The sequence below is a fragment of the Bufo bufo genome, chromosome 5, assembly GCF_905171765.1.
Source record: "Bufo bufo chromosome 5, aBufBuf1.1, whole genome shotgun sequence".
Classification (NCBI taxonomy): Eukaryota; Metazoa; Chordata; class Amphibia; order Anura; family Bufonidae; genus Bufo; species Bufo bufo.
In genome coordinates, this window is record NC_053393.1 from 549070969 (window position 1) to 549096897 (window position 25929).

Genomic DNA, 25929 nt, shown 5'->3' on the forward strand with positions numbered 1-25929 from the left:
CATATTCTATAGATCCATTATACAGTGATCTCATATTCTATAGATCCATTACACAGAGTGATCTCTCATATTCTATAGATTCATTATACAGTGATCTCTCATATATTCTATAGATCCATTATACACAGTGTGATCTCATATTCTATAGATCCATTATACAGTGATCTCATATTCTATAGATCCATTACACAGAGTGATCCCTAGTATATTCTATAGATTCATTATACAAATGTATAGAATATATGAGAGATCACAGTGTATAATGGATCTATAGAATATATGAGAGATCACAATGTGTATAATGAATCTATAGATTATATGGGAGATCCCTGTGTATAATCTATAGAATATAAGTTTCACTTTTTGAACTGAATTACTGAAATAAATACATTTTTCGATGATACTGAGATGCCCCTGTGTAAACACTATAAAAAATATTACCAACCTGCCTTCAGTACTTACTGGGCCCAGGACTCCATCTGTCCCAATCTGCTGCACCGGAGGCCGCACCACCTCAAGCCAGATCCACTGGAACATCTCACCAGTCCAATGTAGGATTCCTGGTGCGGAGAGCGCCCCCCTGTGGACAGAAGATTTTAGCTTTAGAAATGCAGGAATCACTTCACTGAACCAATTCAGACTTTATCCCCTTTATGTCCTCCATCTGAAATGTGGGCAGATCGACTGTCCCGATCATCCGACAGCCCAGCAAATCGCTAACAGATTCATGGATCAGGCACTCACTGGCTTCCTGGAGACTTGTGCCGGCCACTCCCATCTCCAGATGTGCAGCCGCTGGGGTCCGGCCGCCCCTGTGGCCCCTCCGCAGTCTCCACAACTCTGTTATTGCATGTATTTGTAAAACCTTCTCAGATTCACAGTTTTTGCCGGTTTCCCTGTGGCCGCCGAGCAAAGTCAGCCCCAATTAAAAACTGCTGCAAAGACACTTCTCTCCCGCTGCCGTCACTTCTGCTCATCGTCATGACGGAGGCGGCTTCAAGTTTCTGGAGGAAGAAGATGGAAATACAATATATGTATACTCTTCTTACAGATCCTGCTGTATACCTATAGACACAAGCGGAGGATCAGGACACTACCGTGAGACGATGTGCTCTTAAACCACCAGCTCCCGCTCCAGGCCTGCCCGCTGCCCCTGGGCGCTGGGGTAAACGTTGGGACTCCCTTAAGAAGCTTCTCCAGACCGCTAATATGTTCATTGACGGCAGGAACGGCTCTGACATCACTGCCCGCTCTGCTGCTGCCCGATGCCCCCGGGTCCAGCGGTTTGTCCAGCTTGCCACTTGGATTCTTTGGCGAGTTAATGGACCATCTGTGATTTTCAGCAAGAGGCGGATTCAGAGCGACACCTGTGGAGAGGAACCGAGAGGGGGCATGAGGGTCACGATCAGCGAGAAGCAGACATATGCACAGAAAGCAACCAAATGCAGGTCTGTAAGTACGGCTCAGCGGGCCGCAGTATGCTAGTCTTCAACGGCAAAACCCAGCGCAGTGTGTGAGGCGCCATCGATACCCGTGGTATATGAACCGTATCAGCATCCGCATGTGAACAGATGCAATCCAGTTGCTTTTACCAGTATGACTTGGCTTCCAGGCAATTTCTGCTTTGGGTTTGGTAGGCGTTTCCTCCTCTTCAGTCAGATCAATCAGCTGGTTACTGGGAATCCGGCTGCTGCCTGGATGTCTGGGTCTGTAACCCACTGGATGTATGGACCGGGTACTGGGCAATTCTGTGGGTCGGCCAAGAGAGGGACCTGTGAGAAAGATACACATGGTTTGTGTTACCCGATTTCCTCCCCAGGACCCCAGGCTGAAACGTCTGACCTGCACCGACACACTGTAACACCATAAGCTTTATTAACATTGAAGTAAACCATAGGTATGATCGCTGGGTGTCCGACCGCTGGGAACCCCAACAGATTGGTAGTGCTCATGTCTGACCAGCACTCCATTCTCTTCTATGGGACTGCTGAGTACAGCCCTCGACTCTTCTTCAGTCCCATAGAAAGGAATGGAGTAATGGTGAGGCACGGGCAATGCATTAATACAGGGACCCTCCATTCTCGTGATCGGTGGGGTCTAGAGTTGTTGCGATACCAAATTTTTGATTCGGTTTCGATACCATGAAAAAGTATTGCGATACTCGATACCATTCGATACCACGCGAAAAAAATAAACAAAAAAAGCCACGTGCATTCCTCATTTTTAAAAATGGCGAATCGCGCAGTTTTTATTTTATTTTTTCTGTTCCGGCATTCACCACCTAGATTTTTTTTTTATATTTTAATAGTTTGGACTTTTCTGACGTGGCGATGTAATATGTTTATTTATATATTTTATATGTGAAATTGGGAAAAGGGGGGTGATTTATACTTCATATTTTAGTGTTTTTTTTTTTTTCACTTTTTATTTAATAACTATTTCCCCCCTTAGGGGCTAGAACCTGGGATCTTTCATCCCTTTTCCTATTCACCCTGATAGATCTCTATCAGGGTGAATAGGACTCCACACTGTCCCTGCTGCTCTGTGCTTTGTGCACACAGCATCAGGGATGTTACCATGGCAACCAGGGCTTCCTGGCTGCCATGGTAACCGATCGGAGCCCCAGGCTTACACAGCTGGGGCTCCGATCAGAAGCTGCCACTGCACCACCAATGAGGGGGAGTGGAGAGGTCCCTGTGGCCACTGCCACCAATGATTTTAATACTGGAGGGTTGAGAGGGGCCGGCGCACTGTGCCACCAATGATTTTAATGGGATGGGGGGATTGAGGGGGGGGGGGGGGGGCTGCCCCACCAATGATTTTACCCCTTTATACAGGAGGCGGGTACTAGCAGATCAGCGGCAGTTAACTGCCGCTGATCGCAGCTCCCTGTCAGGGGCAGGGTGCCGGCAATGCGATTCTGCTGCCGGCACCCGCCTCCTGTATGTGTTAAAGACTGACTACTGTATATGAGTCCAGACTTTCACTATTAGGCCACACAGAGCGGCGCCCAGCGATGTCTCAGCACTCACCATTAGTCCTGGGCGCCGCTCCGTTCGCCCGCAGTGCCCCATTACTGTCTCCTCTCCTGCTCCACATGCTGCTGATTACTATCGGAGCGATGGGAGGAGACATCAGCTTCACTAGTGGGCGTTCCTTCTCCCTGGCTGTAGCGCTGTCCAATCGCAGCGCAGGAAGAAGGAACGCCCACTAGTGAAGCTGATGTCTCCTCCCATCGCTCCGATAGTAATCCTATCATTGGGGGCGCAGTGCGCCCGCCCCTCCTCCGCCCCTCTCTTCTCATTGCCGCCCCTCCTCCACCCCCTCTCTTCTCATTGCCGCCCCTCCTCCGCCCCTCTCTTCTCATTGCCGCCCCTCCTCCGCCCCTCTCTTCTCATTGGTGGCAGCGGCAGCAGCACAGGGGGAGGGAGGACAGCTTCCTTCTCCCCGTGCTGCTGAGAGAGAACATGAGCGCGCCGATAGCAGCGCGCTCATGTTCAGAGATACTAGACTGCGCAGAAGCGCAGCCCAGTATCGAAAAAACGGAAATCCCGGTATCGTATCGATACCGGGACAAAAGTATCGATTGGGTATCGAAATTTCGATACCCGCAACAACCCTAGTGGGGTCTCCAATAGTCTGAACCCAACTGGTCGCCTAATAAGTGTTTGTGGGCCAACCCCTGTAATTAAAGGTTTACGGAGCAGGTGTCATTCACAAAATTGGTCCACCTGGCCCTTTAAACCATGCAATGCTGATGCCTTTACCTTCCCGGATTTTCTGCCTTCTCTCCTTCTCCGGGGCCGCACTTCTGTTTTTGCTGCACACGGGCTCCTCTTCTTGTGTCAGGTCGATGCAATGGCTGCCGGACGAGCTGCGAGAGTCATTACGGCCTAGTAAGAAAAAAAAAAATATATAAACTTTTACATAACTTTACAAATGTGGAAAAATGCAACTTTCTTTGGTTCTGTCACTTTCTACACCAATGCAGCTACATTTATTACATAAAATAATCCGCTAATTGTCCAAATATTTGCAGATCTCCAGTCCCCTGCTGTACATGTCACCCGTCCTCTCTCCTGATGCCCCCGGTACCCATCCCCTAAAGGTGGCCATTCCTGCCCAGAACAAAGGTTCCTATTGGGGTTCTAAGCAAATCTCCCTCACGTATAAAGATGGCAGACTTGAAGGGGTTAATATTCAGTGTCGGCTCTGTTTGTGGCCCCTGTATAAGTAAAGGTTGGGGGGCTCCACACCCTGACACCCCATAGGGTCCTGCTGCCATCAGCAGACCCGGTTCTATAATGGGAGATTCCAGACCCGGTTCCTGTGGAGGACATTTTGGGAAGGACTTACTGGGTACAGCGATGGCGGCCGTTCTCTGCCTTTCAGTCGAGCATTTCTGTGAGGTCTCGCCTGGGGATAGAAAGCAGGGTCAAGGCTTCCTTTACACACATGCTGAGATTTCTAAATCTTACAGAAACGCACATCACGTCCTTCCATGGAAAGTGGCGCAAGGGAAAAGAGGAGCAGTTGCCTATGGCAAGCAGGTTCCAGTGGCCATTTTTCAGGGGTCCCGTTTTCTTCAGCACTAGTTTTGATTAATCTCCCTCATTACATATGAAAAAGGGGTAGATCCTGTGACCCCAGGGTAAGAGCGGAGGGACGACGTTAGGCTACATGCACACTATAGCAAAATAAAAGTTTGTTAAAAACGGATAAACTGTACATTTTTAACAGACTTTTTTCACTGACGCCTTTCTGAGAAACGGACGTTAAAAACGAACCCATTCAATTGTATGGGGGTCAGTAAAATACGGACAAGATAGAACATGTTCTATTTTTTGACGTCCGTTTTTCACAGACGGTCAAAAAAACTGCCGTGTGAATAACCCCATAGACGACCATTGGTCTCAAAATAGACGTGTGATGGGCGTTAAAAAAATGTACATCGCATGTCCGTCTTTGTGCATGTAGCCTTAGGCTTACAATATGGAGGCCACCCCTGTAAGACTCCTTTCCTGTATTGTATGGGAGCCTCAAGCTCTGGTGGGGGGACGTGGTCTCCATCCTAACTGGTGCAGTCACTACTGATGTTTTAGGTTTCGAGTCGCGGTTATCATGGAAATAGAAATGACATGCATCAGAACATGACAAACCCTCGTCGCTGCGCTCACGTCGGCTCTTCATCGTCAGTCCTGCATCACTCTCGCTGGAGACATTGCTGGCTACCGTCATGGGGCTCAGACAGCCGGCATCAGGGACCCCATTAATCACGTTCTTCTGTCCGCTGAGGGTAGAGGACACGACATCTGTGCACGGAGGAAAAGGGGGATCAGTCACCGGTCATACAACAAGAGCAATGCAGGAAGGTATGTATAGTCTAGACCAGGGGGTGCCCAACGGAGTGCTGTGTGGTCCTAACTAGGGATGAGTCGATTTGCATAAAACTTCGTTAGAATACTGTACAGAGCGAGCGCTCCGTACAGTATTAGAATGTATTGGATCCTATGAGCCGAAGTTATTACCCGCGAGACTTCGGGTAATAAATTCAGAAATTAATTTCTACTGTTAAAAACCTTTTATGATTGCATTTTACTCATTTTGGACTAAAAGGGTCACAAAGGGTTAACGGTTTGTCTAGGTGTGTGAATAGTGCTGATCATCTAATAACCATTATCTCTAATTTACTAAGAGGTCATAAACACCCCAATCTTATGGCTATACTGAGTGTTTATAATGTCAGAGAGCAGAGAGAAAATTCAGATCCCTCTATTAGAGCATCTCAGTTCTGTACAGAAAAAAAGGCTCCATATTTGTCATAAAGACCAGTTTAAAAATGGATTTTTAACTCAAAATGAGTATCTTGCAATAATTTATAAAAATTTTCCCCAAAGGTGTATATAGCCTTTCATTTTTTCTTTTATGTTATGTTGCTATACCTAGTGCAAGCCTGAGGGGGCGCTGTATGACTGGTGACCTCTATATGATTGCCTGTGTCATGTCGCACCCCCTCAGGCCCAGATAAGACAATTTATAGAAGTATTTTCACGGGAACCATATGCACACCATACTTTTCTGGTGAGTGGGGTCCATCTTTGGGGTCCCCATATCGGGAGGCCGCTCCAGAGAGGAGGAGATTACTCCTGGAGGAGACTGGGATCGGCAGAGTTTGGATGGTGGTGTATGTTTGGAGAGCAGACAAGGACACCCATCTCACCCTGTGCCTGAGCATCGCTCCTCCGCTGGATGGACACCTCTGGGACGCCCTCGCTGACCGGGGTACTGACTGCAGAGAACGGGCTGACGCAGCTCATCTCCGAGAAGCCGTTCACCACTCTCTGGAGACCACTGAGAGCCGAGTATGAGGAGTCTGGTGAGAGGAGTAATAGAGCTTAGTGTGACCCCTACTGGGAGATGCAGATCATGTGGGTGGGAAGCAGAGGGGCGACCCATAATAAACAAGGATTTACATCCTGATCAGTGCATCTCACCCCGTTCAGGCAGCCATTTTCCAGTGTCACACAGGAAGTGACTGGTGACCGACGCCGGAGGGGAGCCCAGAATATGGGGTGACACAGCTGTGGTCAAAGGACAAAAGATATACATGAAGATGTATACACTCAACCTGGATAGAAGACTGCTAGACATAGAAGGTATGTGGTCTACAGTAGCTCAGCAGCAAGGCAGACATGGCTCGGGGAGGCACAAGGCTGGCGTGGCCCGGGGAAGCACAAGGCTGGCGTGGCCCGGGGAGGCACAAGGCTGGCGTGGTCCGGGGAGGCACAAGGCTGGCGTGGCCCGGGGAGGCACAAGGCTGGCGTGGCCCGGGGAGGCACAAGGCTGGCGTGGCCCGGGGAGGCACAAGGCTGGCGTGGCCCGGGGAGGCACAAGGCTGGCGTGGCCCGGGGAAGCACAAGGCTGGCGTGGCCCGGGGAAGCACAAGGCTGGCGTGGCCCGGGGAAGCACAAGGCTGGCGTGGCCCGGGGAAGCACAAGGCTGGCGTGGCCCGGGGAAGCACAAGGCTGGCGTGGCCCGGGGAAGCACAAGGCTGGCGTGGCCCGGGGAAGCACAAGGCTGGCGTGGCCCGGGGAAGCACAAGGCTGGCGTGGCCCGGGGAAGCACAGGGCTGGCGTGGCCCGGGGAAGCACAGGGCTGGCCTGGCCCGGGGAAGCACAGGGCTGGCCTGGCCCGGGGAAGCACAGGGCTGGCCTGGCCCGGGGAAGCACAGGGCTGGCGTGGCCCAGGGCAGCAGGCAGACATGGCCTAGAGAGGCAGGGCAGCAACCACAAGTGGTGTACAGTGGCGCAGGAGCGACAAACATTGTCTAGACTGACAGAAGAGCAGACGTGGCCTAGAGATAGAGACCAGCAGAACCATGATATTGCTATAATGTACTTACCTTCCTCCTCCTGGCAGGTTTTTCTCCCAGGTAGGTCCCTCTGGCCGCTGTTGGGGGTGCTGTTCCTGACAGCTGTTATAGGACTCACGCACTCTTGCTCTACAAAGCCATGGACCACCTTCTGCAGGCCACGAATAGCAGCTATTGCCGCTTCTCCTGCAGGACATGAGACACGAGGATAAGTACGAGACCGACCTTCACCGACTTATTCAATAAGAAAAGCCAAACTTCTCACCATTCTCAGCAGAGCAGGCGCTGGCTGCGACCCCAGCAGCCTCCCGGGGCGATCGCCTGACGCTCTCATGGAGTCGGGAAGCGGAAGCTGCAGAGAGGATTCCATATGTCACACACAAAGAAAACTGCAGGACACAACATTTCCCTGCAGAGCAGCACTCCGATAGAAGCAATGTCGTGGGATCATCCATTTGCTCTTATAGGAAGCCATATTGTAACTTGCAGCAAAATGAAAGGATTCGTTTTTGTTGTTGTGAAAATACAAAAGAACGCCCCCCCCCCCCCTTATCAGCACCAAGAAGGGTTAAACTGCTAGGATCTGCGTTTTCTCCAACACTGTCCATCAGGGTGGAATCAAGTCCTCCGTGGTCGCAGCAGCCACGTCTACTCACCTGTCAAAGCCTCTTTGGGTTTCTTCAGTCCAGTCCCGTCCTGGACGCCGGGGGGGGCAGCTACTGCGACGAGGGGACTGACTGATCCTAGTTCGGCAAACTCGCTCACCACCCTCTGCAGCCCACCGATGGCAGAGTATGAAGGGTCCACTGTGGGGGTCAGGAAACAGAAGCCATCAGCAGGCTGATAACTTACCATCAGGACGGGAGGCAGGAGTGCGACCACTTACCGTTCTCCGAGGACCAGCTCGTGTCATCGCTGTACACAGAGTCCCCCGATGCAATGGTGCTGTCGTTCAGCTCCGCCTGGAAACCCGAATCGTCTGAAAAAGAGAGGCGCAGGAAGGGGTTAAAGGGGCTTCTATACCGTTTCGTCATTGTGTAATAGAGCGAGGCCTGACGCACTGCGACAAACACCTTGGACAGCACAATCTATTAACCCTTTCTAGCCATGTTCTATTCTCACCGTTACAGGAGGAGAGGTAATTCGATCGGTCCATTCTCCGGGCCATGGAATGTCCGACGGCGATACTATACATGGCCCGGGACGGGTTACTGGACTCCACGCATGGGATCTCCTCCATGAGCCTCATCAGCCCAGTCAGGTGGACGTTAGTGGCCACGGGTCCTGCAAAGAGGTTAATTCTACATTAAAATAAAAGGGTTTTTGAGCCAGTGCTAAATTATCAGGTTGGGGACAAACTTTAAGGGTTCACCCTATTTCACATCTTCCAAACAGCTGCAGTTTGAGGGTGGAAACCATCAACGAGCAGGCATAATATTCTCATCCTCTGCAGCTAAACCCGCTGTGGATTTTTTGGATGTGCCCTAAGGAAGGGGGATTGGGCTGACCTGATTGTTTGGGGACATCAGGACTCTGCGGCGGTGCTGTCCACTGTCTGGACGGCTCCACGGGAGGGTTTTCATCTTTTTCCTGTTTCACTTTTACGTCTTTCACTTCAGTGAAGAAAAAAAAAAGGAGAAACCGGTGGATCAGAGGCCTGAAATCATGAGCCGCTCGCCGCGTCCGTGCGTTGATGGTCACCTTGTGTGCAGGGGCGGCCCAAGTCTGGTGGAACATGTATGGAAGAAATGGGGCGGCAGCCGGGGATCCTCCTCACGCAGTTCATGACGCTCAGCAGATGGGAGCTTCCAATAGGCTGATCTGTAGGAGGAGAGCGGGGGACACATGTTTAGCAGCCTCATGGTGAGGGTGACCCCAGAACGGAGTGACGGAGGGGGCGCAAAACCCACACGCGGCGGACATCCAGAGCGCAGAGCTGTGGACATTCTCCATGTTATTACGCTCACATCACAGCTTTACAAATGAGACCTACCCTCACTGGGGGCCCTGGGCAGCTCCTCGGGGGGTCTCCACAAGTCACGGTGGCCGGGAGAACAGCTGCTGACTACACGGGAGGACACTTCCAGGGCGGACCTCTTTGCACCACTAAATACACCAGTCCGACAGGACAGATCTGAAACGTAAAGGCGAAAATAAAAGCACAGCGCCCCCCGAAGCTCAGGAACAGGATATGAGATACGTATCTGATTGGTGGAGGTCCGACTGCTGGGACAGTCGTCCCTCTGAAGTGGTCGAGCATATCGACTTAACCCCTTAAAGACCGGGCCTATTTTCATTTTGACATTTTTTTATTTTTCCTCCTCATGTTCCAATAGCCATAACTTTTTTATTTTTCCGTTCACATAGCTATACGAGGGCTTATTTTTGGCGGGACAAGATGCATTTTTTAATTCCACCATTTAATTTACTATGTCTTGTATTATAAAACAGGAAAAAAAAAATTCTTTGTGTGGCAAAATTGAAAAAAAAATTAAATAAAATGAATTCCACCAAGGTTTTTGGGGTTTTGACATCACAGCACTCACTATGCACAAAAAAACACCTTACGTTCTAATTCTGCGGCTCAATAAGAATTGAACGGTTCTTTTTTTTTTAGTTTTACTACTTTAAAAAAAATAAAAACCTTTAGAAAAATCTTCATTAGGTTTTTTTTTTTTTCGTAACGAACTGTAGTTTTTATTGATACCATTCTTGTAGTATATACATCAATACGATCACAGTTATTCTATTTTTTGGGGGGACAAAAAAAAAAAAGGGCAAATCGCGTGTTTTTATTTTTTTCTGTTACGGCGTTCACCGCACAGGAATTTTTTAAAATATTTTAATAGTTCGGACATATGCGGATGCAGTGATACTCAATAAAAAATAAACATATTGAGTATGTATTTTTATATGGAAAATAGGATTTTTTGTGCTGTAAAATGCTTTTCTCGCCGAGTTGATTGGGGGACACAGAAGACCATGGGTGGGAGCTGTGCCCCCCAATAAACTCAGCGAGAAAAGGATTTTACAGGTAAGCACAAAAAATCCTATTTTCTCGCTCGTATCATTGGGGGACACAGAAGACCATGGGACGTTAAAGAGCAGTACCATGGGGAGGGAACAGGACCAGAACGAATCCAAAACCTTCCATAAGGCCCCGTACAGAATTGCGGGGGAAGGACACCAAAAAAAACTTAAAAAATGGGCAGAGAGCGGCTGAATACACAGAGGCCCCGGCTGGGCAAAAAAAAACACCCTAGAGTGATCAACAGACACGACATGGCAAGAGAAAAAAACAAAAAACAAACTGAAAAATTCTGTCTGGAAACTGAGGGACAAAGAACTGCAGTAGCACCCCGGCCTTCTCGCTGTTTACCGCAGGCCCTGTGACGTCACTGGGCCTGCGGTAAACAGCGAGAAGGCCGCGGCGCTACTGCCAGCGCCGCTGCCTTCCCAAACAGCTGGGTTCACACCTGAGCATTTTACAGCGCGTTCCTACTCGCTTTAAAACGCTCAACAGGCAAGAACCAATGATTCCCTATGGGCATGGTTCTCACCTGAGCGTTTTACAGCGCGTACAACGCGCTGGAAAACGCCCTACGCCCCAAGAAGTACAGGAACTTCTTTGGGGCATATGGTCGCGCGTTCCCGTACATAGACTTCCGGGAAAGCGCGACAATGGGCGTTTGCTTGTTTCGGAGCAGAGCGCAACAAGGTACGCTCAGGTGTGAACCCAGCGTAAGGATTCTGTAGGGGTGTAACAAGCGGCCACCTTGCTTCAAGTCAAGCTAAGCCTGCCCCTTACTCCTTGTTACTGCACGATCCCGTCTCCGGCTCCCGCAGTCAGCCGGCTGCTATCGTCTCACGTGGCATGCGCCGGCCATTTCCATCGCGCGCGCGCACGCCTGAAGCCAGTGATCACGCTGACGACAAGAATCGCCGGGCGCGCGCGCACAATGGAAATGGCCGGCGCATGTGCAGTGAGACGATAGCAGCCGGGATCGCGCAATAACAAGGAGTAAGGGGCGGGCTTAGCTTGACTTGAAGCAAGGAGGCAGCTTCCCCCTTGACTTCCAGCTGGCTCTGAAGAGAGCGCGAATGGAGATTAAAACAGCGTTTTTATAAAGTATGCAGCAACCGAGGAATGAAACACATGATTGTGGACACACTGGGGGCTACTGTAAGGTAATGATGTCGGTTTTATATGTGCTTTGGAGGTGACAGGTTCCCTTTAAAGAAAAAAATTACCTAGTCGAAGGGAACAGGTAGAAGCGACGTCGATGTCTGAAAACATGAAGGTTGTGTAAACCCGTCAGACACTAACGGCCGCCACTGCGGAACCTCTCCGCCAAAAGAAGAAGAGGAATGTACAAAACGGCCAGACAGGAACCAGAGATGGTAGAAATACTGCGCCAGGAAGGGAGTGTGGACGTCGAACGCCACAAAATCCCAGAAAAAAAACTGGGAAAGGAACCAACACTACCAGCGCAGGCACTCCTCAGCAGAAAGGGGGCATACGATAACCCAATGGCTATGAAAACAGCATCTGGGGGAAGTGCAACTACTCGCCCTGCGGGAGGGGAGAAGTAGAAGAGGCTGATGCGGCTCAGTAGAGAACCAGTATTAGTGATGGCAATAAGGACAGCACGACCGCTCTACCCGGAGAGGGAAGAAATGCAGACAACTCACATATGCAACCGGATAAGTGCCTACCAAAACTCCACTAGGAGGTAACGCTGGTGCAGTCGCCGTAGCAGATGGTAGAGGCGATGCACTACATGTGAAGGGAACAAGGCGCTGGGCCAGTGCCATAGAAATCGGTAGGTTATACCAGGTACAGAAAACCATACTAATGCCCACCAGGAGTGAACAGACCCATCACCTGGGTATGGGCATTTGACCAACGCCAGAAGGAATAAGTGTACCCCTCAGGAACACCGTATGCTTGGTGGAGCTACCGCACCCAGCGATGGCAGAACAGGGGCACAGTGCCAACTGTGGGAGAAGGAAAAGTAGACACAAGCACAGCTACAATGAGCGAGGAAGTTCCACCCTCAAAAGGAGAAATGTTTTGTAGAAACCACACGAAAAGCTGGGGCCGATACTCCATATGGAGGAAGGGTGTGTGGCAAGAACCTAACAATGCGTCCTGAAGCCAGAACACAGTAAGTGCCGCCATCTGAAGAAGGAACGCAAACACTCTCCCCGGGAGGGGGTCACACAGCAGCCCAAAAATCTGCGGCCAGCCCAAGACTGCCTCATAGGGGGAGGCCGTACCAGCACCCGTGGCCTCACCAGAGGAGGGACTCCACCTGAAAATGAGGTCAAACAGCAGTAGCCACCATGAATTGGTGCTAGCGTATACTCCACCTGAGAAGGAAGAAAACTGGCACCCAGCGCAGACGTTCCACCTACTGAAGGAGTGTGGAGGCCGAGCGCGCCAAGAAACAGCAACAAAATCAGAATGCCCCCAATAGGGACTCAAGGCACGAGGAAAGGTATGTCATGGGTCAACACCCTGGGAAGACCGAGGCCGCCACACAGGCGCCCGACGCCAATCCGTACAATGACTACCAGTGGTAGTGCCAAAATACCACGTAAGACGGGGGATAAGGCGATTGTAGGAACCGTGTACAGCAAATAGACCACCTCTGGAATGGGATACAATACGACAAGAGAGAAGTGAGACTAGTCACGGTAGTCAATGTGCAAGCAATCACTCCGCCTAAGAAAGACGGATAATGCGATAGAGCGGAAGCTTCCAGAGGTAGGGGAATTACTCCACCTATGGAAAGAGGGGGGACCCCGACATGATGTACAGTATCCAGTGGTAGTGCAAGTACTCCGCCGATGGAAGGAGGGTAATGTTACCGGCTGTACCGTATGCAGTGGTAGTGCAAATACTCCGCCTATGGAAGGAGGGTAATGTTACCGGCTGTACCGTATCCAGTGGTAGTGCAAGTACTCTGCCGATGGAAGGAGGGTAATGTTACCGGCTGTACCGTATCCAGTGGTAGTGCAAGTACTCCGCCGATGGAAGGAGGGTAATGTTACCGGCTGTACCGTATGCAGTGGTAGTGCAAGTACTCCGCCTATGGAAGGAGGGTAATGTTACCGTCTGTACCGTATCCAGTGGTAGTGCAAGTAATCCACCTATGGAAGGAGGGTAATGTTACCGGCTGTACCGTATCCAGTGGTAGTGAAAATACTCCGCCTATGGAAGGAGGGTAATGTTACCGGCTGTACCGTATCCAGTGGTAGTGCAAGTACTCTGCCGATGGAAGGAGGGTAATGTTACCGGCTGTACCGTATCCAGTGGTAGTGCAAGTACTCTGCCGATGGAAGGAGGGTAATGTTACCGGCTGTACCGTATCCAGTGGTAGTGCAAGTACTCTGCCGATGGAAGGAGGGTAATGTTACCGGCTGTACCGTATCCAGTGGTAGTGCAAGTACTCCGCCGATGGAAGGAGGGTAATGTTACCGGCTGTACCGTATGCAGTGGTAGTGCAAGTAATCCACCTATGGAAGGAGGGTAATGTTACCGGCTGTACCGTATCCAGTGGTAGTGCAAGTACTCCGCCGATGGAAGGAGGGTAATGTTACCGGCTGTACCGTATGCAGTGGTAGTGCAAGTACTCCGCCTATGGAAGGAGGGTAATGTTACCGTCTGTACCGTATCCAGTGGTAGTGCAAGTAATCCACCTATGGAAGGAGGGTAATGTTACCGGCTGTACCGTATCCAGTGGTAGTGAAAATACTCCGCCTATGGAAGGAGGGTAATGTTACCGGCTGTACCGTATCCAGTGGTAGTGCAAGTACTCTGCCGATGGAAGGAGGGTAATGTTACCGGCTGTACCGTATCCAGTGGTAGTGCAAGTACTCTGCCGATGGAAGGAGGGTAATGTTACCGGCTGTACCGTATCCAGTGGTAGTGCAAGTACTCTGCCGATGGAAGGAGGGTAATGTTACCGGCTGTACCGTATCCAGTGGTAGTGCAAGTACTCCGCCGATGGAAGGAGGGTAATGTTACCGGCTGTACCGTATCCAGTCGTAGTGCAAGTAATCCACCTATGGAAGGAGGTTAATGCTACAGGGGGTACAGCATCCAGTGGTAGTGCAAGTACTCCGTCTATGGAAGGAGGGTAATGTTACCGGCTGTACCGTATCCAGTGGTAGTGCAAGTACTCCGCCTATGGAAGGAGGGTAATGCTACAGGGGGTACAGCATCCAGTGCAAGTGCAATTAATCCACCTATGGAAGGAGGCAATGCTGCTGGACGGACAGGGTCCAGTGGTAAATGCCCGTATACTGGTAGTTTATCTACTCTGCTTATGAAGGGAGGTCAATGCTACAGGACGTATGTAGCTAGCGGTAGTGCAAGCACACCGCCTATCCATTGCGCCACTGGCCACACTGTAGTGCTATAGGGCGATGGGAACCAGGCCCAAAATAAGACCGGCGCTCCAAGGGTTAATTGTTGCTAAAATTACGCTGAGCCCTAATCCTATTAACCCTTTCCTGAGTTATAATGAATCATTTTTCCCCCAGCCACAGGAGCTCTGAGGCACGGAAGGGGCTAACACTCTGACAGCACAGACCTCGCCCCCCAAAACACTCTGGAAGAATGCGGTCTAGTAGGCCGCAGAGCCGGGGCCTCGCGTACAGGCGGGCCGGCCGGAAGCAATTCCGGCTGGGAGAGTGGTGCAGGGAGGGAATGGGAGTGTCGAGGGGATCTTGCCCCCTGAACAGAGGAGGCCGAGAACGGGCGTGCCGATGCCCCGGCGTCATGGGACCGCTGTAAATACACCGCAGGGCCTGGAGGAAGGTGAGGGGGCTGGGGACGGGACCGAGGGCCGGGGAATCACCGGCTACAGGAAACAGGGCCAAGGTTCTGAAAAAAAAAACTATTTCCCCATGTCCATGAGAGAACACAGGAGAAGGGGACCCAGCAGGGAAGATTAACCCCTAGAACCCAGTAAAAGGAAGAGAAGGGAGGCCAGCAGGGAAGATTAACCCCTAGAACCCAGTAAAAGGAAGAGAAGGGAGGCCAACAGGGAAGATTAACCCCTAGAACCCAGTAAAAGGAAGAGAAGGGAGGCCAACAGGGAAGATTAACCCCTAGAACCCAGTAAAAGGAAGAGAAGGGGGGCCAGCAGGGAAGATTAACCCCTAGAACCCAGTAAAAGGAAGAGAAGGGGGGCCAGCAGGGAAGATTAACCCCTAGAACCCAGTAAAAGGAGGAGGGGGGCTCAGGCAAAGGGGGGCCAGCAGGAAAGGGTAGGTAACATACTTACCTAGACGTTTTCTGCCCACCCTGATTCCAGCAGTGTCACCTTCCCCAGTGTGCTGCCCCTTGGGGAGGCCGTCTACACTGGTAACAGTGGGGACTTCTAGAAGTAGGAGACAAGGTGACACTGTTGCTGGCGGGTAACAGCGGATTTGAGATCCACTGTTCCTCCTTGTCTTCCAGAGGTGGGGAACAAGCAGCGGGCTTGAGGACCCACTGGTCTCCCCCCTCAAGACTGGGGAAAACAGGTGGTTAGAGGCCCCCTGTAGCCAGGACCTAAATAAAAAAATAAAATAAAAAGGACAAATCTAAAAGAAAAAAGCTTTGGCAGACCAGCAGGAAAACATGTCTGCCTCCTACGGACACTAAGCTAAAACTGATGAGCTCAGGGTCTGCAGGAGGGGTACAGCTGAGCGGAGGAGCCAGCACTTTTTTGCTTAGTGTCGCCTCCTAGTGGCAACAGCTATACCCATGGTCTTCTGTGTCCCCCAATGATACGAGCGAGAAATTGGGAAAGGGGATGATTCAAACTTTTAATATATTGGTGTTTTTTCAAATGTTTTAAACTTTTTTTTAATAACTATTAGCCCATATAGGGGTCTTTTGAACCCCTCTCCTATTGACCCTAATAGATCTCTATTAGGGTGAATAGGATTTTTACTCCCTCCATTCTGAGCTGTGCCTCGTGCATAGCTCAGCAGGGAGCTTACCATGGCAGGCCGGTCACCGATCGGTGCCCCGCGATCTCACTGTGGGGGCTCCGATCGGAAGACAGAGGGAACCGCATCCCTTTGCCTTCACTCACAGATGTTGCAATCAGCGTTGATCGCGGCACCTGGGGGGGGGGGGGAGGTGCCGGTTGTATGAAACAGCCGGCACCCGCCGTGTATGGAGCAGGGTCACTGCAGAGGCCTGCTCCATACACCCGGGGGCACATAACGCCGTGTATACATTGGTTAAGATTAATGGGGCTGTGGGGAAGCAGCCAAGCGATACACTGAGCTGAACGGAGCACCAGCAGCCATGTGCGTCCCGCGCTCCGTTCACCCTGTTTTAATCGTTTCGGACCCCCACGTATCAGACACATCCCCTATCTAGTGCCCCCACAATTAGAGCGCCGTAATAGTACATTGCGTGTCCTGGAACTTTTATGGAAGGCTCTGACTGTGGCTCCTAGCCCATGCACTGTACCCCTGTACCCACCATCTTACCTTCAGAGTGGGTTCTCTTCACCCCCAGTTCTGCCCTCCGGGGCTCCTCACTGCTGGTCAGACCGCGGGACTGGATCTTCTCCAGACACTTCCCCAGGGCAGACAGCCGAACGTGGCCCATGGGTGACACTGGAGCATCTAAAATACAGGAGTCGTCAACCCTAAAAACCAGCACAAGCAGCCCTCCACCACTGGAATGACCCCCATCTGCTCACGCTCTCTGCCCGCCCTCGTGTCTGAGGTCTTCGGCTCTACCCCCCGTAGCTGGGCCGCTCCATTGGTGACGGCTGCAGTGAAAGGATTAGGCTGAGGAGCTGCGATCGTGGAGGAACCGCTCGCTCTGCTGGAGGCATCTGTAATAGAAAGGTATCATTTTCCGGTTCTGCTTCCACCACCGGATGAATAATTTGCAGCGTTGCAGTAAAGTTACCTGCACAGACTCTGCTCATATCCGTGACCCATCTGGTGGTGGACAATGTGCCGCTGAAGGGACGTGGGCGGCTGGTGGTAATCTCCCTCAGGCAGTTCACTAGTCTGTGTAAGGGGGAGCTTCCCAGGGGTGCATCTATAGAAAGAAGGATAAATGGGTGTGGAGCAGGACTGCAGTGTAAAGCATGGAGAGACAGAACGACAGCTCGAGCCTGTGATGAGACTTTACATACAAGAACTACCTGCAGGGGATCTCAGGGGAGAAGCCGCCAGCCTCCAGTGCTCCCTCTCTGCCTGCAGGACTGTGGAAGAGGGTGGCGGCGTCTGGTAAACTTTCCTCCCATAACCAGGGGAATCCGACAAGTCTCTATCACTCCCAGAATCCTCTGCAAAATAAAACCTCAATCAAAAAGTGTTCTGCTTCTAGTACTAATGAATATACTGCAAGCTGAGCTAGTGATAAATCTCCACCAGCAGAATAGTGAGTGCAGCTCTGGAGTATAATACAGGATGTAACTCAGGATCAGTACAGGATAAGTAATGTATGTACACAGTGACTGCACCAGCAGAATAGTGAGTGCAGCTCTGGAGTATAATACAGGATGTAACTCAGGATCAGTACAGGATAAGTAATGTATGTGCACAGTGACTGCACCAGCAGAATAGTGAGTGCAGCTCTGGAGTATAATACAGGATGTAACTCAGGATCAGTACAGGATAAGTAATGTATGTACACAGTGATTGCACCAGCAGAATAGTGAGTGCAGCTCTGGAGTATAATACAGGAAGTAACTCAGGATCAGTACAGGATAAGTAATGTATGTACACAGTGACTGCACCAGCAGAATAGTGAGTGCAGCTCTGGAGTATAATACAGGATGTAACTCAGGATCAGTACAGGATAAGTAATGTATGCACACAGTGACTGCACCAGCAGAATAGTGAGTGCAGCTCTGGAGTATAATACAGGAAGTAACTCAGGATCAGTACAGGATAAGTAATGTATGTACACAGTGACTGCACCAGCAGAATAGTGAGTGCAGCTCTGGAGTATAATACAGGATGTATCTCAGGATCAGTACAGGATAAGTAATGTATGTACACAGTGACTGCACCAGCAGAATAGTGAGTGCAGCTCTGGAGTATAATACAGGATGTAACTCAGGATCAGTACAGGATAAGTAATGTATGTACACAGTGACTGCACCAGCAGAATAGTGAGTGCAGCCCTGGAGTATAATACAGGAAGTAACTCAGGATCAGTACAGGATAAGTAATGTATGTACACAGTGACTGCACCAGCAGAATAGTGAGTGCAGCTCTGGAGTATGATACAGGATGTAACTCAGGGTCAGTACAGGATAAGTAATGTATGTACACAGTGACTGCACCAGCAGAATAGTGAGTGCAGCTCTGGAGTATAATACAGGATGTAACTCAGGATCAGTACAGGATAAGTAATATATGTACACAGTGACTGCACCAGCGGAATAGTGAGTGCAGCTCTGGAGTATAATACAGGATGTAACTCAGGATCAGTACAGGATAAGTAATGTATGTACATAGTGACCGCACCAGCAGAATAGTGAGTGCAGCTCTGGAGTATAATACAGGATGTAACTCAGGATCAGTACAGGATAAGTAATCTATGTACACAGTGACTGCACCAGCAGAATAGTGAGTGCAGCTCTGGAGTATAATACAGGATGTAACTCAGGATCAGTACAGGATAAGTAATGTATGTACACAGTGACTGCACCAGCAGAATAGTGAGTGCAGCTCTGGATAGGGTTGTTGCGGGTATCGAAATTTCGATACCCAATCGATACTTTTGTCCCGGTATCGATACGATACCGGGATTTCCGTTTTTTCGATACTGGGCTGCGCTTCTGCGCAGTCTAGTATCTCTGAACATGAGCGCGCTGCTATCGGCGCGCTCATGTTCTCTCTCAGCAGCACGGGGAGAAGGAAGCTGTCGTCCCTCCCCCTGTGCTGCTGCCGCTGCCACCAATGAGAAGAGAGGGGCGGAGGAGGGGCGGCAATGAGAAGAGAGGGGCGGAGGAGGGGCGGCAATGAGAAGAGAGGGGGTGGAGGAGGGGCGGCAATGAGAAGAGAGGGGCGGAGGAGGGGCGGGCGCACTGCGCCCCAATGATAGGATTACTATCGGAGCGATGGGAGGAGACATCAGCTTCACTAGTGGGCGTTCCTTTTCCCTGCGCTGCGATTGGACAGCGCTACAGCCAGGGAGAAGGAACGCCCACTAGTGAAGCTGATGTCTCCTCCCATCGCTCCGATAGTAATCAGCAGCATGTGGAGCAGGAGAGGAGACAGTAATGGGGCACTGCGGGCGAACGGAGCGGCGCCCAGGACTAAATGGTGAGTGCTGAGACATCGCTGGGCGCCGCTCTGTGTGGCCTAATAGTGAAAGTCTGGACTCATATACAGTAGTCAGTCTTTAACACATACAGGAGGCGGGTGCCGGCAGCAGAATCGCATTGCCGGCACCCTGCCCCTGACAGGGAGCTGCGATCAGCGGCAGTTAACTGCCGCTGATCTGCTAGTACCCGCCTCCTGTATAAAGGGGTAAAATCATTGGTGGTGCAGTGTGCCCCCCCCCTCAATCCCCCCATCCCATTAAAATCATTGGTGGCACAGTGCGCCGGCCCCTCTCAACCCTCCAGTATTAAAATCATTGGTGGCAGTGGCCACAGGGACCTCTCCACTCCCCCTCATTGGTGGTGCAGTGGCAGCTTCTGATCGGAGCCCCAGCTGTGTAAGCCTGGGGCTCCGATCGGTTACCATGGCAGCCAGGACGCTACAGAAGCCCTGGTTGCCATGGTAACATCCCTGATGCTGTGTGCACAAAGCACAGAGCAGCAGGGACAGTGTGAAGTCCTATTCACCCTGATAGAGATCTATCAGGGTGAATAGGAAAAGGGATGAAAGATCCCAGGTTCTAGCCCCTAAGGGGGGAAATAGTTATTAAATAAAAAGTGAAAAAAAAAAAAACACTAAAATATGAAGTATAAATCACCCCCCTTTTCCCAATTTCACATATAAAATATATAAATAAACATATTACATCGCCACGTCAGAAAAGTCCAAACTATTAAAATATAAAAAAAAAATCTAGGTGGTGAATGCCGGAACAGAAAAAATAAAATAAAAACTGCGCGATTCGCCATTTTTAAAAATGAGGAATGCACGTGGCTTTTTTTGTTTATTTTTTTCGCGTGGTATCGAATGGTATCGAGTATCGCAATACTTTTTCATGGTATCGAAACCGAATCAAAAATTTGGTATCGCAAAAACTCTAGCTCTGGAGTATAATACAGGATGTAACTCAGGATCAGTACAGGATAAGTAATGTATGTACACAGTGACTGCACCAGCAGAATAGTGAGTGCAGCTCTGGAGTATAATACAGGATGTAACACAGGATCAGTACAGGGTAAGTAATGTATGTACACAGTGACTGCACCAGCAGAATAGTGAGTGCAGCCCTGGAGTATAATACAGGAAGTAACTCAGGATCAGTACAGGATAAGTAATGAATGTACACAGTGAGTGCACCAGCAGAATAGTGAGTGCAGCTCTGGAGTATAATACAGGATGTAACTCAGGATCAGTACAGGATAAGTAATGTATGTACACAGTGACTGCACCAGCAGAATAGTGAGTGCAGCTCTGGAGTATAATACAGGATGTAACTCAGGATCAGTACAGGATAAGTAATGTACGTACACAGTGACTGCACCAGCAGAATAGTGAGTGCAGCTCTGGAGTATGATACAGGATGTAACTCAGGATCAGTACAGGATAAGTAATGTATGTACACAGTGACTGCACCAGCAGAATAGTGAGTGCAGCTCTGGAGTATAATACAGGATGTAACTCAGGATCAGTACAGGATAAGTAATATATGTACACAGTGACTGCACCAGCGGAATAGTGAGTGCAGCTCTGGAGTATAATACAGGATGTAACTCAGGATCAGTACAGGATAAGTAATGTATGTACATAGTGACCGCACCAGCAGAATAGTGAGTGCAGCTCTGGAGTATAATATAGGATGTAACTTGGGATCAGTACAGGATAAGTAATGTATGTACACAGTGACTGCACCAGCAGAATATTGAGTACAGCTCTGGAGTATAATATAGGATGTAACTTGGGATCAGTACAGGATAAGTAATGTATGTACACAGTGACTGCACCAGCAGAATAGTGAGTGCAGCTCTGGAGTATAATACAGAATGTAACTCAGGGTCAGTACAGGATAAGTAATGTATGTACACAGTGACTGCACCAGCAGAATAATGAGTGCAGCTCTGGAGTATAATACAGGATGTAACTCAGGATCAGTACAGGATAAGTAATGTGTGTACACAGTGACTGTACCAGCAGAATAGTGAGTGCAGTTCTGGAGTATAATACAGGATGTAACTCAGGATCAGTACAGGATAAGTAATGTATGTACACAGTGACTGCACCAGCAGAATAATGAGTGCAGCTCTGGAGTATAATACAGGATGTAACTCAGGATCAGTACAGGATAAGTAATGTGTGTACACAGTGACTGCACCAGCAGAATAGTGAGTGCAGTTCTGGAGTATAATACAGGATGTAACTCAGGATCAGTACAGGATAAGTAATGTATGTACATAGTGACCGCACCAGTAGAATAGTGAGTGCAGCTCTGGAGTATAATATAGGATGTAACTTGGGATCAGTACAGGATAAGTAATGTATGTACACAGTGACTGCACCAGCAGAATAGTGAGTGCAGCTCTGGAGTATAATACAAGATGTAACTCAGGATCAGTACAGGATAAGTAATGTATGTACACAGTGACTGCACCAGCAGAATAGTGAGTGCAGCTCTGGGGTATAATACAGGATGTAACTCAGGATCAGTACAGGATAAGTAATGTATGTACACAGTGACTCCACCAGCAGAATAGTGAGTGCAGCTCTGGAGTATAATACAGGATGTAACTCAGGATCAGTACAGGATAAGTAATGTATGTACACAGTGACTGCACCAGCAGAATAGTGAGTGCAGCTCTGGAGTATAATACAGGATGTAACTCAGGATCAGTACAGGATAAGTAATGTATGTACACAGTGACTCCACCAGCAGAATACTGAGTGCAGCTCTGGAGTATAATACAGGATGTACCTCAGGATCAGTACAGGATAAGTAATGTATAGGATTGTGCTTCCCTGATATGATGCTTTGCACACTGCAGTATATAAGATACAGACCTTGTTTAATTTTTATTTTCAGTTCCCCCAGACCAGTGCTTTTTGTTCGTTGATGGGGAGACGCTGGGGAGACACTCGGGTTTCGGGGTGAGGCGGCTGTTGAGCGGCTCAATGAAGTCCCACCTGTTGGGAGTGTATAGTGAATAGTTGTAAACGCGGTCCCCCCTGAGCCACCCCCATTAAGTATGGTGCACTCACCTCCAGAGCTGGGTCTCCTGGCACGTTCAGGAATCAGATGGTCCCAGGTTTCTGGGCTATAGAGCGGGATTTTTGGAAGATGGGAAATGTTGGGTTTTACAAGAGGGATGTCTCTCTGTTGAGCAGGACTGCAGGCAGCGGGAAACTCTTCTGTGATAGGACACAGCACAGGTAATTCCTCGTGCACAATGTAAGCAGAAACTATATATTTTACAGTTTAGCCGTGCAGCATATGCATGGTGACTTTTTGTCCATCACCATTTCTGACATCAGAAAACTTTGCACATCTAGAGATTTTATAAATGTCCCCCAATAATTCTGCACCCCGGTGCACTTACCTCGTTTTATCTGCAGCCTGTCAGTGCCAGTACCTGGGTCACTCTTGATACAAAAGGATGATGCAGGCGAATGACTGAGAGGCGTGCTGTATCTGGATGGCGGACTCACAGCGACCTCTGCTGGAATACAAGGAACATTCGGCGCACAACCGTCATACCGATTTGTACGAATCAAAAATCTGCCTCCTTGAGGAGCAAGGGGCTGGCTCCCCACCCTCTTGATCTTCTACCTGCGCCATTGTTCTGAGCAAACGAGCGAGCGCAGATGCTCTGCTGCTGAAAACTCATCAGCGCGGATGCAGACTGTGCATGCACCGCTCACGTCAGGGTACACCCAGTAGTGGAGTGGCGTATGCACAGTCAGCACTGCTCAGCTAGCAGCAGCAGAGCCTCTGTCCGTGCACCGCTCACGTCAGGGTACACCCGGAAGTGTAGTAGCGCACGCACAGTCAGCACTGCTCAAGCAGCAGCAGCAGAGCCTCTGTCCATGCACCGCTCACATCAGGGTACACCCGGTAGTGTAGTGGCGTATGCACAGTCAGCACTGCTCAGCTAGCAGCAGCAGAGCCTCTGTGCGTGCACCTCTCATGTGAGGGTACACCCGGAAGTGTGGTGGCACATGCACAGTCAGCACTGCTCAGCTAGCAGCAGCAGAGCCTCTGTCCGTGCACCGCTCACATCAGGGTACACCCGGTAGTGTAGTGGCGCATGCACAGTCAGCACTGCTCAGGTAGCAGCAGCAGACCTCTCTGCATGCACCGCTCACGTCAGGGTACACCCGGAAGTGTAGTGGCGCATGCACAGTCAGCACTGTTCAGGTAGCAGCAGCAGAGCCTCTGTCCGTGCACAGCTCGCGTCAGGGTACACCCGGAAGTGTAGTAGCGTATGCACAGTCAGCACTGCTCAGCTAGCAGCAGCAGAGCCTCTGTCCGTGCACCGCTAGTTGGACCAACGGCACAGGTGCAAGATGTCTGGCCCGGTCAATCAAAAGGAGGTGGGGGGTCTCTTGAGCAGCGGAGCCAACCCCTCACTGCTCAAGGAGGCTGCTTTTTGAATGAGTTTAGTGTTGATTCACACATCTCTAGTGAGGACCTATGTCCTCCACTGTCATCACACTTACTTTTTTCTGCTTTGGTCACGATTTTGCTGCTGTTCTGCTCCGTACTCCTGTGCACCCTCGGACTGGTGGCAATTTCCATGGTCTCACTCACAGGAACATAGGCAGAAGCCGGAGAACTGGCCGGTGAAGGTTCCTCTATTTTGACTGAATAAATAAGACGTACAGATACATTTCTGAGCGCTAAGGTGCAGGCCACAGACCGTTCTTCAACATCCATACTAGGCACTGTTCACATTTCATGTTCCCCTCTGTAGGAGGTATACGGTGGAAGCATTCGGTGATGAATACCTCCAACTGTGCCTCTGTGAGGCATATTCTACTGCCCAAAGGCTCCAACTCGGCGTACACTGAGGGTGCTCTCCTGGCATAACGAGAAGTCTGCAGAACAATCACGACCAAGTCCAACTCACCTTCCAGGATCTGCCTGCCGTTCCCATGATCCTCTACGCTGCGGGCGGGAGAGCTTCCATCTGTCACTGAGCTGCCCAAAAGGAATCCTGGGATCTCGTTCACTAGTCGCATCAAGGCACCGAGGTGACTACTACTCTCAGCAGACTCTGAAGAACGGAAGGGTAAATTTAAGGGAGAGTCAGAGGCCGGACATAACATATACAGCATGCTAGATAGTATCTGCAGTAGGGAAGAAGCAGACCGTCTCACCTCGCCCAGTGCAGGGTGAAGTATCGCTTTCCTCAGCTGTCAGGCGGACTCCATCCATATCGCGGTCTAGGCACCACCGGCCCTCCTCTGAAATCAGAAAGCAGCTCTGAGCTCAGACCGGCAATTACAAAAATAAAAGGGTTTCCTGGTTTTAGGCACATGTTTCTAGTCACTGATAGCAAGCGGAGATCTTGTAAATTAAGGTTCATTCTTTTGTGATCAAACCATGAGAACGCTCACCCTGCTGATGGATCCTCCTCTCGGATCCTTCATCAACCCAGAGATTATCCTCCTCGTTCTCAATCCGTATCACCAGGTCCGGCTTCTCCTGCAGGAGCCCTGGGGCCAGAAATAATACTGTAAAGTCACGTCTGCCCCTACAGGAACACGGGTCTGAACGGGGCCAAATCTTGTAGCGCACAGACTTACCCAGAGAGCTCAGAGACTGGTAATTGTCAGCCATGACCTCCCTGTAGAGATCCTTCTCCTCGTCCCCAAGCAATTCCCATTCTTCCTTAGAGAAATACACAGCGACGTCTTCAAATGTCACCTGAGGGGCAAAAAGAGAGGAAAGACCTTAGACGCCCTGCTGCGTTACCCCATCGCTCCTGCACACTGGTAATAACATGTGTAAAGGGGAAGCGTTATTTGAGCCGTTACACAACATTATGCACAATCACGGGGGAATCGCTTAAAGGGTTTCTGTCACCCCACAAAACTCGTTTTTTTTTTTTTGGGATAGTTAGATTCCTTATAGGGCGATATAGGAGAATATAATAGTCTTACTTACTTTCATGCGGCCGATTGTTTATAAAACGAAGTTTTATAATATGTAAATGAGGGCTCTACCAGCAAGTAGGGGGTCTACTTGCTGGTAGCCGCAGCAGCAATCCGCCCCCTCCTCTTGTTGATTGACAGGGCCAGCCGTGATCTCCTCCTCCGGCCGGCCCTGTCAGTATTTCAAAAATCGCGCGCCTCTGGTCATTCGGCGCAGGCGCTCTGAGATGAGGAGGCTCGTCTCCTCAGTGCGCCTGCGCCGATGA

General features: G+C 50.1%; 1 protein-coding gene across 8 annotated transcripts in view; it reads right to left on the bottom strand.

Annotated features, from left to right (window-relative positions):
• KRBA1 (KRAB-A domain containing 1) overlaps window positions 1–25929 on the bottom strand; it is a 67005-nt gene that overhangs the window by 1169 nt on the left and 39907 nt on the right. For 2 of the 8 annotated variants that reach the window (XM_040431401.1, XM_040431398.1), the window contains exons 12-40: window positions 25316–25436; window positions 25127–25225; window positions 24887–24973; window positions 24637–24783; window positions 24227–24370; window positions 23107–23226; window positions 22769–22918; window positions 22571–22693; window positions 17545–17688; window positions 17304–17438; window positions 17089–17226; window positions 16874–17011; window positions 9366–9506; window positions 9071–9193; window positions 8881–8997; window positions 8495–8656; window positions 8259–8351; window positions 8029–8178; window positions 7638–7724; window positions 7403–7558; window positions 6495–6581; window positions 6221–6373; window positions 5160–5312; window positions 4357–4416; window positions 3768–3893; window positions 1593–1772; window positions 1098–1367; window positions 745–1004; window positions 463–580 (exon numbers count right to left, since the gene is read on the bottom strand). In XM_040431401.1, coding sequence (XP_040287335.1) covers window positions 997–1004; window positions 1098–1367; window positions 1593–1772; window positions 3768–3893; window positions 4357–4416; window positions 5160–5312; window positions 6221–6373; window positions 6495–6581; window positions 7403–7558; window positions 7638–7724; window positions 8029–8178; window positions 8259–8351; window positions 8495–8656; window positions 8881–8997; window positions 9071–9193; window positions 9366–9506; window positions 16874–17011; window positions 17089–17226; window positions 17304–17438; window positions 17545–17688; window positions 22571–22693; window positions 22769–22918; window positions 23107–23226; window positions 24227–24370; window positions 24637–24783; window positions 24887–24973; window positions 25127–25225; window positions 25316–25436 — 3612 coding nt within the window. In that variant the 3' untranslated portion in view covers window positions 463–580; window positions 745–996. The remainder of the gene's footprint in view (window positions 1–462; window positions 581–744; window positions 1005–1097; window positions 1368–1592; window positions 1773–3767; window positions 3894–4356; window positions 4417–5159; window positions 5313–6220; window positions 6374–6494; window positions 6582–7402; window positions 7559–7637; window positions 7725–8028; window positions 8179–8258; window positions 8352–8494; window positions 8657–8880; window positions 8998–9070; window positions 9194–9365; window positions 9507–16873; window positions 17012–17088; window positions 17227–17303; window positions 17439–17544; window positions 17689–22570; window positions 22694–22768; window positions 22919–23106; window positions 23227–24226; window positions 24371–24636; window positions 24784–24886; window positions 24974–25126; window positions 25226–25315; window positions 25437–25929) is intronic. The other 6 variants (XM_040431402.1, XM_040431403.1, XM_040431400.1 and 3 more) reach the window with 6 other exon arrangements.